The sequence below is a fragment of the Sphaerodactylus townsendi genome, linkage group LG08 (genome assembly GCF_021028975.2).
Source record: "Sphaerodactylus townsendi isolate TG3544 linkage group LG08, MPM_Stown_v2.3, whole genome shotgun sequence".
Classification (NCBI taxonomy): Eukaryota; Metazoa; Chordata; class Lepidosauria; order Squamata; family Sphaerodactylidae; genus Sphaerodactylus; species Sphaerodactylus townsendi.
The window spans coordinates 28,337,200-28,352,826 of NC_059432.1; the positions used below are offsets into that span (position 1 = coordinate 28,337,200).

The 15,627-nt window shown below is 46.7% G+C and overlaps 1 protein-coding gene across 2 annotated transcripts in view; it reads right to left on the bottom strand.

Moving 5' to 3' along the window:
* The window catches only part of SPOCK2 (SPARC (osteonectin), cwcv and kazal like domains proteoglycan 2), a 90,566-nt gene that overhangs the window by 25,318 nt on the left and 49,621 nt on the right, over positions 1-15,627 (bottom strand). The window contains exons 2-5 of one of the 2 annotated variants that reach the window (XM_048505011.1): positions 10,379-10,387; positions 5,742-5,787; positions 3,205-3,319; positions 1,144-1,258 (exon numbers count right to left, since the gene is read on the bottom strand). In XM_048505011.1, coding sequence (XP_048360968.1) covers positions 1,144-1,258; positions 3,205-3,319; positions 5,742-5,787; positions 10,379-10,387 — 285 coding nt within the window. The remainder of the gene's footprint in view (positions 1-1,143; positions 1,259-3,204; positions 3,320-5,741; positions 5,788-10,378; positions 10,388-15,627) is intronic. The other variant, XM_048505012.1, reaches the window with a different exon arrangement.

The window sequence follows — 15,627 nt, forward strand, 5'->3', positions numbered from 1 at the left end:
TGACATTATTGTATAAGGCTTTCACGGCCTGAATCACTAGGGTGTTGTGGGTTTTCCAGGTTGAATGGCCGTATACGGATTGTATGGCTTGTATGAGGATCTCTGAAGATGCCAGCCACAGATGCAGGAGAAATGTCAGGAGAAAATGCTACTGGAACATGGCCATACAACCCAGAAAACCCACAACAACCTTACTTGCTGACTGACTGGTCGCAGAATCAGGCGCTCTCCTGAGGCAGTTTGCACTATCTCAAGCTGAGGGGCCATTGCGGATGGCAAAGGAAGGAGCAGTCGAGGAAACTGGTGAACATGTGACTCCCAGTCATCAAGGTGCCTCAAGCAGCCACAAACTGGTTTTGACTTGCACTTGTCAGGTGGCCCACCTGTCTAGAAACCTTTTCTCCCATCCTTTGTTCCAAGGAGCTCCGAGCAGTGCACAGGGTGCTTCCCAATCCATTTAATCCTCACAACAACCCTGTGAGATCAGTTAGGCTGAGACTCAATGACTGGCCAAAGAGTCACCCCCACAAGCTCCATGGAGAGGTTTGAACCAGTGGTGGGATCCAAAAATTTTAGTAACAGGTTCCCATGGTGGTGGGATTCAAACTGTGGCGTTGTGCCAATGGGGCTGGGTGGGGCACGATGGGGGCGTGGCTGGGCATTCCGGGGTGGGGCATTCCTAGAAGCGAGGGAGCTGTGGCAAGGATGCAGTCAGCCATCTTGCGGTCCTTGGCTGAAGCGAATGCCGCACGCGAGCGCCAGAGAGCTGCCACGCACGCCGGTGCACCTCCTGCTAGACTGCTTCAAGTTCTGCACGCTACTGCTGAGAGAAGGACGTAACTAAGGCAAAAATCACGTGGCAAAATCACCAATTAGTAACCCCCTCTTGGCACGCACAAATAATTAGTAACCTACCTCGGGAACCTGTGAGAACCTGCTGGATCCCACCTCTGGTTTGAACCCAATCTAACAATCCAGATCCTCGCCTGGGTCTCTTTCTGCATTACCCACCCCATGAACAGCAAGCCAGAGCCAGATTGGCCAGAAACCAGAACAGGTGGTTCTGTTTCTTTCCCTCAGAACGCAGTCCTGAACATCCACCTTGTTTTCAATGTTAATTATTGTTATTTTGTTCTCCCTCACCACAGAGCTATAAGTGTGTCCATCGGAGCCACACACAGATGCGAGCTGGGTCATGTGACAAGGCTTGCAAAAGCTCTCCTTGTTTCCATGGAGTTTCAGGGCCGGCTGCTTGATTCTGGGTAAGGAAGGGAGAAACAAGAGCACGCGTTAAAGAGGGAACGAAGCTGACAGCAAACCACAAAATGCGCTCTTCTCCTCGGTAGTAGAAGATGCAAAATATCCTGGCATTTCCCTTGATTTTTCAGTTTCCGTTTAAAAAAAACCCTGAAATCAGTGAAAAGACAAACAACATTCCTGAAGAGATGAACACCCTGCAGCTTGCCCTTTTTCTTTGGGTTTAGTTATTGGCCACATTTTTACCAGGAATGTCCTCTGGTGGGGGCAAAGGCATGTTCTCAAGTTCTCCATTTCCCAGGCATTTCCAGCATGCTGGATGGAGAAAGGGGGCTCTGACCTCCCCTCTGTTCTTCCCCAAGCAGGAAACAGCCCGGGAGCATGCCATTTGCCCCACTGGGATCGGAACAGGTACAAACAAATTACATATTAGTTTTCATAAAAGGGAAAATAGGGCCCCCAGGGGCTGCTTCAGATCAAGAAAGGAGCACAAGCGGAAAAGGTTCAAGCCCCTCTCTTCACATGCCACTGTCCTGGTCCAAAATGGGCCCACGTGCACCTGGGAAGTAGGGAACTTCAAAAAACCTGATGTAGGAACGCCTTTGAAGAAAATATAAATGGTAGGTGGACATTTAAGCTACAGGCCTCTTTCCCTTCCACAGATGGTGCAGTCCCTCCTTGTGTGGTGCGTTGTCTTTGTTTTTCAGTCTCTAAGGGACACCCTCTTTTCTCCCAGGAACAAATATCCTATCAGCTAGGCTCCAGGCTGTCGCTATTTGACAAACAGAAACTCTGCACCTTTGGCAGTTGTGTAAGAAGCAGCAGAATTCAACAGGGGAGGCTTTTCCTTCTTGGTGTCTCAATGAGATGAAAAGCTCCACCAGTTGAATCACCAGCCTATACTTTTCTCCAGTCATTCCTCCATGGAGTTCAGGGTACTATACTTGGCTCTTCCCTCAAGCAAGCTCGTCTAGAAAGTCACTGAGGCCTAGTGGGAGTTTTTAAAAAAACATTTTATTTAAATAATAATAGATTAAAATGAAAGGAGAAGTGAATGAAGGAGTTGAGAAGAGAATAAGATTGTTGATCATTATCTTCAAGCCTTATGTTAATTGGAGAGTATTTGACTCTGGGTTTCCCAGCTGCTACCCAATAGGGGAGGGAATGCAGCATATGGTACAACCCAATCTCATCAGATCTCAGAAGTTAAGCAGGGTCGGTACTTTGATGGGAGACTGCCAAAGAAGGCTCTGCAGAAGAATGCAATGGCAAACCACTTTTGCTTCTCATTTGCTTTGAAAGGCACTTGCTGGAATTGCCTAAAGTTGGTTACAACTTGATGGAACACAAGTATGTAAGGAGAAATACACAGACCATAGTGTGAAATAATCCTGGTCATGGTTTCCAGTGTTCTAACCAATGAACGCAAAGGCATAGTGATGACTAGCAAACAGTGGATCTTTTTCAGTTGATTTGATAGAAGAAGAAGAACAAGAAGAAGAAGAGGAGGAGGAGGAGTTTGGATTTATACCCACCTTTCTCTTCTGTAAGGAGGCTCAAGGTGGCTTACAAACTCCTTTCCCTTCTGTTCCCCACAACAGACACCTTGTGAGGTAAGTGGGGCTGACAGCGTACTGAATGAACTGTGACTAGCCCAAGGTCCCCCAGCAGGAATGTAGGAGCGCGGGGAAACAAATCCAGTTCACCAGATAAAAGAGTCCACCCCTCATGTGGAGGAGTGGAGAATCAAACCCAGTTCTCCAGATTAGAGTCCACTTGCTCTTAACCACTATATCACGTTGGCTCATAACTGGAAATCTGGCAATTTGGAACTTTGCTATTGTTTTGCACTGATTTACAATGCCACTCCCTCCCCAGAATACCATCTAGACTACCAGCTACAGCTAATACCTCAACGCCCTCAAGCCCCTCCCCAACATTCCTTACCTGTGCTCCAGTTTTTTGCGGCTAATACACATGGCCCGCTGGAAGCCCTGGGCAATGCACACTTTATGGCGGCTGCATTTGACTTTCTGGCAGGGATCCTTAGTAGTGTCCACGCCTGAAGACAATGGTAAAGGAGCATAACTAATGAGCAAGTAAGTACAATGTTATTTCCACCTGCATGGAAAATGCTTCCTGCCTTCTCATGCAGTGGTATGCATCACGATCCAATTCTATATAGGCCCATCCACAGTGACATAAAAGGGCCACCTGCACTTGTATCTGCCTTAGAGGCACTATTGTCATGGTCATATGCATGCGTGAATACGCAGCCACATGGATCTATTTCTCTCCAAATCCCTCAAACCTACACCTGCTCAGGTTGACCTATGTATCCCATCAATCAGTGCTGACTGACATATAGAGTAAGCTCTCTGGATCTGTCCTTTCCCCTTAATATAACAGAATCTAAGGTTTGCTTTCATGTCAAAATAACTGTTTAGTACAAGTAAAGCACTTACTGTGTGGGCAAACCAACAGCTGACTGAAGACAATGGGGTGTAATGCTATTAACACAATGATTTTTATCACAATTCTTTCTACCTTTTTTTACAATCATTTCCCCAAACTGAGCTAACCAGCTCCCCTTACTTAAAACTAAGCCAAAGCACCTTGGCTTGCAGGTGCCCTCCCATAGAAATTTTATGCTCAATTATACATCTATGCATCTATTATTATCCATCTAAAACCTAAAACTATGAGATTTGTGCTTACAATGAGGTTTGTGAGATTTAGCTGAATAATTACCATGCTACATCTAGAAGAAAGCGAAAGTTTAATGTAATACCCCCTCTCCTCAATGTAGCCAGATAAATCTGTGTGGATACCACCTGTCATGCACACTGTGATAAAAAGTTGTACACCTGGATTTCTGATGCTTCTCCAAAACCTACTGCATAGGCTTGGTAAATCTTCTGATGTAAAAATGTGTGTTGCCATCCAAGGCGATCAAGTACATATAACAGGTTGCCCAGTGGTAGGATTTAAATAATTTAACAACCGGTTCCAAAAGGACTCAGTGGTGGGATTACAACCAGTTCTCTGAACTAGACCTTATTAGCTACCGGTTCTACCAAATAGGTGCGAATAGGCTGAATCCCACTACTGAGGTTGCCTAAGATTATAGGTGGGTTGGGGTCACAGGCTAGAATCCAACGAAGAGTTTAGAGCATCTTGAGCCTCCTGATTTCAAGGAGCTTAAGAGTGTTTCTGTGCCGCATTATGTAGCTAGTAAACATTATGGAAATCCAGCATGCAGGAAGGCAGCCTAAAAATTGCTCTTGCACTGTTTTCTGAAGGTCAACATATCAGTATTCTTCTCCAGCCTGAGAAGGCAAGGCATTCTTGAAACGGAATTGAATTTGTTCAGCAAAACAAAGCGAGGGAACCGGTGCTTGCTTCTTCAATTTTTATGGGCAAAGAAGAGTTCTGTTCTGTAAAAACCAAATCAACTGTCTCTTGAGTGGACCATGATTGGAAGTCAAGTTGTCAGGATTGTACACTGGTAACTGATGAACTCCTCCACCCAAAGGGTCTCAGAGCAGGAAAATGTGTGCATGTGATGTATTCTTGAGTGATCAACAATTCTCACACAACACACAAAGCAATAATGCAGGAACTGCGGCAACCATCAGCTTCACTGAGCAAGCCCAAATCCCGTTGAGCTTACAGGACTAGAGTGTACAATTCAGGACTGCTTGTAAACAATTCTACCCAGTCTTCTTTGATTTGTCTTATGCCTGGATCTCAACTCCCCCCATCCAGTATTGTTTCATTTTTCTCTTCTGCATCAACCCCCCTTTCCAAAAAACCCTTTTCTACACACCTTTCTGACAAGCCTGCTGCAATCATGTCAATCATCATGATCACTTAAGGCACAGGTGTCAAACTTGCGGCCCTCCAGATGTTATGGACTACAGTTCCCATCATCCCCTGCCAGCATGATGCTGGCATGGGGATGATGGGAACTGTAGTCCATAACATCTGGAGGGCCGTGAGTTTGACACCTATGACTTAAGGGGAGCTGGATTGAGACTCCACACACCCCCCCCCAAAAAAACACAATTATCTTAATGACAGCTTATGTGACAGGGTGTTCATGTGCATCCCCAGCTGCATATGTGCAGTTGCATCAAAGCTGAAAAAAGTAGACAACTAGAGAGAGAGGACAGAATCCATACAGTACCCCCCCCCAAAAAAGATTAATTTAAATGTACACTAAGAAGGAAACACCTTTAATAACTTGAAGACCTTTAGACTATTTAAAATCAACAAATTAAGCATCCAACTTTGCTACCACTGCCCCCACTCTCTCACAACAGTCTGACTAGTCAGGACTTCAAAAGACGGATGTGCCATGCGTATCAGATTTGATCCTACTTGTACGGACTTGCAGAAAAAGCTTCTGGATCAGCACAAGACTCTTCTTGAAATGGGTAGCAGCCCTTTAAAAGGTACGCAGAGTAAAACAAAAAAATTACCTTCGTCAACTGGCTGGTTATCCTCCCAGCTCTTAATGTAGTCATCCTAATGTGAAGAAGAAAAAGATAAAACAAATAAATAGCTTAGACAAAGGACATATCTGCTATAAAAAAAAATACCCAGATGCTCAGAAATCTTGGCTAATCAATCCTTCTAACATATTATATTCATATTATATGCAGAATGCAGCAGACAGCCCAAATTCCAGGAAAAAGAGCTGCAAATAATGTAGGAATTCTTTCTGTCTTCATTGGGGCTTTCCCCACTTACCATTTGCTGCGCGCTACTCCGGGAAAGTAGCGCGGGATCCAGCGGCGCTCCCCATTTGCAAGGGCGGCAACCACACAGCCACCCCGACGCTGCAGCTCTCCCGTCCCTTCAGCGCGCGTCATTTTTGGCGCTGAAGAAAGGGCACCTTCTGACTGCCCCGCGCAGACCGCGGGGCAGTGGGAAACACAACCCCACGGCTGAAATCACTCCGCAAATGGTAAGTGGGGAAGCCGCAAATGGTAAGTGGGGAAAGCTCCATTGTCTGCTCTGTACAGAAGTTGAATGAATGACTGGATTGCTAAACTACCTGACCTATTAAAATTCCCTCTTCTATATAACTATTAAAAAGTGGCCCAGGTTCTAAGAGATGTGTCCTTTATTTAAGTGGAAGAATTAGTAAGCTAATTTAGGAATGATAGTTCCTCCTGATGCTGACTTGTTTTTGAGAGTTTCCAAATCTGGCAAGCAACCAACAGTTGGAAATACACAGTAATCAATGGAACCATTTTCTGCTTTCATGCATTACGCAAACATAAATAAACACACCCTAGAAGACATTAAAAAAACACAAAGCAAACATAGTTTGATGCTAAGGTTCTCAGGAAACAAGATGGCTGTCCTGCTTTATCAAAATGAGGGGGAAACTACCCAACCCTTGGCCATCTTCCATTCCAAAAAACCCCCAAAAGTTTGTTTTTGTTGCTTCTCGGAAAAGAATACCAAAACATTCATGCAGCTACTTTGGCCCTTCCCCTCAGCTTTTATGCAGATTCTGTGTGGTCTTATGACACCACCTTGTAAAATTGCAAATAACCATCTCCTCACACTGCCCATTTTCTAGGATATAGTAAGTAGTGATCTTGCCAAGGGTGGGAATGGTGTTTTCTGTTTTGGTCTGTCAGATGGTAGCAGGAAAGGCCACTCAAGCAGGGAATGGGCCTATTTTTCCCTTTCACAAGGATTTCACAAATGTACTAAGGCTTGGATATGGCAAGACAGTAGGAGGGCTAGTAATAGAGGTCAGGGAGGTAAGGCAGCTGCAGCCCAACAACAACTCCTATCTGTCTGGGTACAGCACCATTTTTTTGATCAGCTAAGGAAGAGGACCTAGAGGAACACAGAGTAGATCACTTTAGCTTTCTTAACCTTTGAGGTGATCTCTATTTCTGGCTGGGAGGGGTATACAAGGAAGGAATCAATTCTCATGTTCGCCTTCAAGCTCCAGCAGGAAGATGCTGTTGGGGAGGAGGAGGAGGAGAGTTGGACTTATATCCCCCTTTCTCTCCTTCAGGAGACTCAAAGGGGTTTACAAACTCCCTTCCCCACTCACAACAAACACCCTGTGAGGTAGGTGGGGCTGAGAGAGCTCAGAAGAACTGTGACTAGCCCAAGGTCACCCAGGTGGCGTGTGTTGAGAGTGTACAGCCTAATCTGAATTCCCCAGATAAGCCTCCACAGCTCAAGCGGCAGAGCGGGGAGTCAAACCCGAGTCTTCCAAATTAGAGTACACCTGGTCTTAACCACTACGCCACTGCTGAGTGTGAGATGAGCTCGTGTGCAAATGTACATGCTTGAGGGGCTCCACACAGGGTTGCAACCTTCCAGGTGGGCACAGTAGATCTCCTGGAATTACAACTGATCTCCAAATGACAGATCAGTTGGACTAGAGGTAACGGCTGCCTTGGAAGGTGGACTCCAGGTCTGTCCCTTCCCCATATCCTGGCGTTTCTGGGCTCCTCCTGCAAAATCTCCTGGAATACCCCAGCCCAAAGTTGGCAACTCTAGGTCTGCAGGAAGTCATTTTGATCAGCTCCCGTTCTCTCCCCCCCCCCCCCCCCCCCGAAGGATCTTTCACAGTTGCTGGGCAGCCATTAAGAATGTCTTTCTGCTCACAGTTAAATCTCTTTGTTTCAAACAATACCAATTAAAAAGAGATGAATTTTGTGGCAGCAATTAATATCTAAATTTATTCAGAATGGGAAAAGGCCAAGAATGAGCAAAAACAGTGCTTCAGGATTATAGACTAAAGAGAAGATTAAACGTTCTAAATATAAAACTATATTATCATGCAAACTGTCTAGTATGGTTAACAGAATGACTGGGTGGTGCTGAAAAATTATGATACAGAATTAACAAAGACCCTGTAATTTATGCTCATGGGCTGCACTATGAAATAAGATACCTGAATTAAAAAGCAACTAAGTGAACATTATGTGATCAAAAATTGCCTGATAATTTGGAATCATAATGAATGAAGATTTAAATTATATACAACATGATATCTGAAATCTCTTCAGGACCACAGCCAGAGGTTTTATGGTCAGGGAGAATTATACTGAAGGGGGCGGGGTGGGGGTGTTGCTAGGGTTGCCAGGTCCCCATAGTAAAGTCTGATGCTCACAGGGTGGGGGCTGATGATGTCATGGGCAATGTTTAGTGATGTCACAGACTGAAAGTTCTATTAAAGGTAGTTCTCCAGCACACTACTAAATATGTACCCTATGGGATACAGATTTATGACTCTATAAAAGTTGTTCCTAACTAAAAACCAAGCTATATAATCACAAAGATCACACAGCTGAATTCTTGCTGAGCGGCAGTACCTCAGACTACAGATGGGAAACTACAGGTTCAAGTGCTTCCCCCTTAAACAACAAAACAAACCACAACTCCCTGTGTGTCAGTATCATCAAGTGACTTACGGCTTACAGCAGCCCTATGAATTAGTAGCCCTGACCTGGATAGCCCCTGGCTAGTCTGACCTCATCAGATCTCAGAAGCTAAGCAGGATTGGCCCTGACTAGTATTTGGATAGGAGACCTCCAAGGAAAACCAGGGTTGTAACTTGGGAGGCAGGCAATGGCAAACCAACTGTAAGGTCTCTTGTCTTGAAAACCCCACCGGGCATCACCCTAAGTCAGCAGTGGCCTGCTGTCAAAAAATGACCCCAAAACATCCTACTGTTAACAGTCTTGTCAGGTTCTGTAAATTGAGAGTCATGGCTTCCTTGATTGAATCAATACATCTCATTTGGGTCTTCCTTTTTTCCTGCTTTCTGCATCTTTTCCTTTATTATTATCTTTTCCAGGTTCTCTTTGTTATCTTTTCCAGTGACTCTTGTGTTCTCATAATGTGACCAAAATATGATGGCTTTTGTTTGGTCATAAGAACATAAGAAAGAGCCTGCTGGATCAGACCAGAGTCCATCTAGTCCAGCACTCTGTTACTTGCAGTGGGCCACCAGATACATTTTAGCTTCTAGAGAGAGTTCAGTCTTGGTTTGATTTTTGTACACATATGCAAAAAAGGTCAGAAAGAATGCTTCTAGCCTATGCGTTTGCTCTCGACTTCTATATGTAGGAAGTGTTCTAATGAGGAAGTATTCAAATGTGCAAACACCTCCTCCACTATTGCAATACAAAACTGACATTCCTTCATGGTTGGGCTCTTAATTCAGGGATGACTTATTCCATTCCTGATGTCAATATGAACAGCTTTTTATAGTGAAGTGGGTTTAGCCAGTGTGTGTCCAACTCTGGCGCCCTAGATGTTCATGGACTATGATTCCCATCAGCCCCTGCCACCATGGCCAGCTAGCAAACTTTATGTCAGGGTGGGGATTAGAACCCAGGACTCCCTAATACTAGACTTTTTCACATCGAGTGAGCTCAGCATGGTGTAGAGCTGGGGCGTCCAACATTAGCCCTCCAGATGTTCATGGACTATGATTCCCATCAGCCCCTGCCACCATGGCCAGCTAGCAAACTTTATGTCAGGGTGGGGATTAGAACCCAGGACTCCCTAATACTAGACTTTTTCACATCGAGTGAGCTCAGCATGGTGTAGAGCTGGGGCGTCCAACATTAGCCCTCCAGATGTTCATGGACTACGATTCCCATCAGCCTCTGCCATCATTGCCAGTTAGCAAACTTTATGTCAGGGTGGGGATTAGAACCCAGGACTCCCTAATACTAGACTTTTTCACATTGAGTGAGCTCAGCATGGTGTAGAGCTGGGGCGTCCAACTCTAGCCCTCCAGATGTTCATGGACTACAATTCCCATCAGCCCCTGCCATGCTGGCAAGGGCTGATGGGAATCGTAGTCCATGAACATCTGGGGCACCACAGCTGGACACCCCTGATCTAAGCAATGCCAACATTTCTCCCTGAAATAGAACCACCAAGGAGCATCAGTTCACAGATACCTGGAACATATCTAGAATGTTCAACCACTCAATGCTCTTTGAAATAAATAAACCATAACCAAGATGAAGGAACTGTGGTAGAGTGAGCCACAAAGATTATGGTACGGATGCTTTGTCAGCATGAAAATGAAAACAGATTAAAAAAAAAAAAGAATACTAACCTCCACCTCCTGTAGAATGCAGACCAGAGCAGAAGGGAGCAGCAGAAATAACAAGGAGAGAGAGAGAAAGAGAAGTAAATAACCCCCAAACATCAAGAGGTAGCACAGAGCAGCTAAAGTGCATCATGACAAGCTAGCACAGCCGTTGTATAAATTCCCAGTAATGTCAGAATTCATTACCAAGAAATGATCTGTTTTATTAACTATCCCGCAAATGCTTTTTTTTTTTTTCCAATTTGCAACCATTAAAGTTATTTGCCTGTAACAACGGCAACAGCAGATTCGGACTGGGAGGAAAATAAATCAAGAGGAGGGCTGATAATTCAGAGCATTTATTAAGCAGTGACGTCTCCCTCCAGAGGTTTCTTTTGCCTATGGGGCACGAACAGCAGAGTCTCAGCAGGCTATTCTGGGGCTCCACATCATATTTCATGCCCTGACATCCCCAGCAAGAGGTACACTTGATTATGCTCTGTTTGCCTTTGCAAATAAAACCTGCAACAAGAACATGATTAAGACTATTTGTAGGCCGTTGTCATTAAGGCAGCAGGCCGCGAGGCCAGCTCCCTTCAAATGCACTGAAAAGGACTATATTAGAATACGGACTAAGGCAGTGATGGCAAACCTATGGCACGGGTGCCAGAGGTGGCACTTGGAGCCCTCTCTGTGGGCACACGCACACGCAGAGTTCGTCATGTGGGGGGTGGAAAATCACCCCCCCCCCCACACACACACATCTAGGCTGGCCTGGGCCCACCTGGAAGCCACGATGTGCCGCGCATGCATGATGAGTTGGGGAGGACTTGGCTGGCGGGCCTGGTGCCAGTGCTCTGGGTGGCTGCTGCCCGGGGGTGGGGGGAGAGGAGGCAGAGATGCTAGAGAGGCACAGAGCGGTGTGTGCGGGACTTACTGGAGGCTACAGCAGGCTGACCCCTTCTCGAGCAGGAGGGGTGGAGGGAGAGGGAGCCAACCAGTTTTTTCTAAACTAAAACCTCAGCATTCAGGTTAAATTGCCGGGTTGGCACTTTGCGATAAATAAGTGGGGTTTGGGTTGCAATTTGGGCACTCGGTCTCAAAAAGGTTCACCATCACTGGACTAAGGAAATGAGGGGCACAGGCTCACTAATTCTGACTGGAACACTGTCCACAGATAGAACACAGATGAAGTCCACTCCATCCCGAATCTTTTCCAAAAGGCTTTTCAGCTGTCACTGCCTCCAGCCACCCAACCAAGTGACATAGACAGTAAGAGAATGAGAACAGAATCATATTTCTTCTTGCCCACATAAACCCTTGCCGAGTTTGTTTTCCCAAGCGTGCATCGAGAGAGTTATGAGGAGCTAAGCCAAGCAGAGGTGTATCCTCTGGTAGTCGTCGAACCAGAAAAAGGTTTCGTGTCAGGCCCTTTCCGCACACACAGAATCATGCATTTTTCAATCCACTTTCACAATTGTTTGCAAGTGGATTTTGCTATTCTGCACAGTAAAACCCAGCTGCAAAGTGCCTTGAAAGTGGATTAAAAATGCATTATTCTGCGTGTGTGGAAGGGGCCTTAATCTTGCAAACAAGTAGAGATGCTACAGATCTCACAACAGGTAGATTCGGAAGACAAGCCTAGGGTCACTGCCTGCAGACCAAGTTTGGGATCTCTCTGCCTTGCTTGGAGTTGACATCTGGCAGATGCTGAATGATAAGCAGAGGGTCTCGGGGAAAGGCACAGAAGAAGAAGAGTTTGGCGGTATAACCCACTTTTCTTTCCTGTGAGGAGACTCAAAGTGGCTTACAAGCTCCTTTCCCTTCCTCTCCCCACAACAGACCCCTTGTGAAGTGGGTGGGGCTGAGAGCATTCCAAAGAACTGTGACTAGCCCAAGGTCACCCAGAAGCCATGTAGGAGTGCAGAAGCAAATCTGGTTCACCACATAAGACTCTGCCGTTCATGTGGGCAATCAAACCAGGTTCTCCCGATTAGAGTCCACCTGCTAATAGGGAAAAGGGGGCTGCTGAATAGTGGCAGAAGGTCAGTGGGGCAGAGGGATGGCACAATGAACACTGCTGGGTCCCTCGTGGGCAGCCAATCAGCCCATTGAGGGGTTAGCTCCCTGCTCACAACATGGTATGGCCTGAGCTGAGCTAACAGGTGTTCAAGCTAACTTACAAATAAGTTCCTAAAAGCAACTGAGTAGCCCCCCCCCCCCAATTGCTTTTTTGTTTTGTTTTTAACCATACTAATGCAAGTCAATTGTGATGCATCACCAGATGAACATGGAGGGGAATTCCTCACTTACCGTATATACTCGAGTATAAGCCAAGGGGGGATTTTTCAGCATTAAAAAATGTGCTGAAAAAGTCGACTTATACTCGAGTATATATGGTACTTTCCATTTTCTCTGCTGTCTTGCTGCCTGGAGGAAATTCTTCCTTGCTGCAAGTGATCATTAAAATCCACATGTGAATAAGCCATGAGGAGATCCAACAACAGATAGGCTTTTCCCATCACTGCCACCTCGCTGCAAAAAGTAATGCGTTATCAGTGGAGCCAGTTCATGTGTTCAGCTATAGGGCATCAAACCTGGTTCACACATGAAGGTACACCACAGGCAGCCCAATCCTTGGGGTGGCCAGGGACAGCTCCACTGTGGCACCACCCCACTGCTTCCAGGGGGCTTTCTGGCAGCGTGGGGAGGCAAAACACAAAAGAAACCCGTCCCTGCTGCCGAAAAGCACTCTATTGGGCTCAATGGGCTTATGCCATCCATTGGTCCATGCCTTGGGCACCAGTGTCCCAAAAGGTAAAGTCGGGGGTGGAACCAACTAAGTTTGGCTCCACCCCTGGCCATGCCTCTGGAATGTCCAGTCTTGCTGGGGCACCATCCTATGCCAATGGGGCTGGGAAATGGTGGCTGCTTCCAGGGTCAGGCACTCAGAGCTACGTAGCTCCCGGGTGCCTGCATATCTAGTCCCTCCGCTGGCACAGTTGGCCTTTGCACCAGTGGGATGGGCACCCCCACAGGAGCAAGGCTGTGCTGGCTGCAGAAGTGAAGCCGGCCCCCGCCCACCAGAGTGGGCTCTAGTGTCCTCCTTGTGATCAGAAGAAGCTTGTGTGAATCCATTCTGCTTATATGCCAAGGGATGAGAGAAGACACAAACATCCCATATATCAGTGACGCCTTATTCACATGGACACATCCACCCGATTGCGTATTAATTGTTTACTGATAGACGTGTTTGTGTGAACTGCCCCACAGCAGAGAAGTTTCCCCATCCTACGTTTTCACTCAAATCTACTTTCTTTTAATATTAATGTATTCCCCATCTTCAAGGGGAAATTATTCCTCTTATTTCTGTGGGTGTCCTTTTAAGCACTTCAGACTGCCTCAAGTCGGCCTTTACATCCACATACCTCTTCCTCAGTTAGCCTCACCAGCTGTTCCGCCCAGGCCCTGCCTTTTGAACCTTCTTTCAGGTCCTTCAGTTTTTTTGAACTTCACCAACCCAGAACAGACGAAAACGTAGCCAAGTGCTGCACTAGAACTGCGAGGCAATTATTATTGCTCCAGTTGTGGGAGGGGAATATAAAACTGTGAGCTATCCTGCTTATCACTCAAAAGTATTTTTAATTTTCCCCTCAAGTGAAATGGAGGGGACATCTTATGAACATATGAAGCTCCTTCAGTGGGACCTCCAGTCCAGGATTCTCGGAAGGCACCTTGAGCACGCACAGCATAAAATCTATACACTACGGCTACAGCTACAGCTCATCCCCTAAAAGACCACTGTTGTCTGAGCAGGCAGCTAATCTTTTATTATACTTGGATTATTGCTATGTGGGTTGAATGTGCCCTGAGGGCCAGCAGTTGCCCGTCCCTGCCATAAAGGTGTTTCCCCCCCCTCTTAAAATCACATCTGACCTCTGGTGACCCCTGGTGAGGTTTTTATGGTAAGAGATGTCCAGAGGAGGTTTGCTATTGCCTGCCTCTGTGTCATCACTCTGGAACTCCTTTGAGGTCTCCCATCCAGTGGTGGGATTCAGCCGGTTCGCACTGCTTCGGCAGAACCGGTTGTTAAAATGGCGCTTGTAAACAACCATTGTTGTTAAATTATTTAAATCCCACCACCGGAACTGATTGTTAAATTATTTGAATCCCACCACTGCTCCCATCCAAATACCAGCCCTGCTTAACTTCTGAGATCAGTCTAGCCTGGACTATCCAGGTCAAGGCTTAAATGATTAAATACATAAAAATCATTACTACCCACTTGCCTGCTGCCACCACCCCACCGTTCTCTGGGAAACACCACATAACAACAGAACTGTTTTTCTATCTGTGACAATATTCCACATTCAGATATCCCTGTCTCTCATCTCCTCCTTGGGTGTGATTCTTTGGCAAAGCCGTTCTCTTTCTCTCTCTGTGCCACAATCACAGCTTCCTCGCCCCCTCCCTTTTTAAATATCCTGGTTGCCTCTCCCCAATCCCATGTAAGCTTTCAGCACAGCTGCACCTTCAAGTGATGAGATGAGGGTCCCTGAAGGTTGAAGAAGCCACAGCACAACTCAGTTCAAAGTCAAAGGCTTCGTGCATACCCATCTGCCAACCCTCCCCCCCCCCCACCACCACTTAGTGGGGCTGGCAATTTGGAGCCAGGAGAACAAAGCCAATTTATTCTCCACTGAAGGCCCGCTCAAGACTTCCAGCCCCTTCCACTCCCGCTGGGAGCTGTTTTCAATAGCACCAACCAAAGGGATCACACAAAGCATAACAATGCCTCCCTCTTTCCCCCAACCCAACTCAAAGGAAGCGGCACACGCTGTCGGAGTTGGCACCCTGCCACTCCGCAGCAGCTCTGCCAAGGGAGCAAATGAGGCGTCACATTGGAGAGGGTGGCGCTGATGTGCTCTGGAGCCACCTGCCGCTGTGGGATTGCTTGGGGGGGAAAGCAGAGGTGGGGAGAAGGCTTCTTGGAAAAAGGCCCATTCACTGTGTTTGGAAAGCCTGTTGATTCGAAAGGGGGGAATTTTGGCTCAAACCCCCCCCCCAATTCACTGCATGATCTTGAGCCCTCACTCAGGTGATTGTATCCTATCAGGATCCTAGAGGCAGAGGTGGAACAAGAGAAAACTGTGCCCGGGCCACGTGCATGCATTGTACCCCTGCCACGGCGGCGCCCACCACGCCCCAGAATGCCCCCGCCACACCCCCATCACAGCCTGGCCATGCCTCCGCCACGGTTCCACCCAGGACAACAC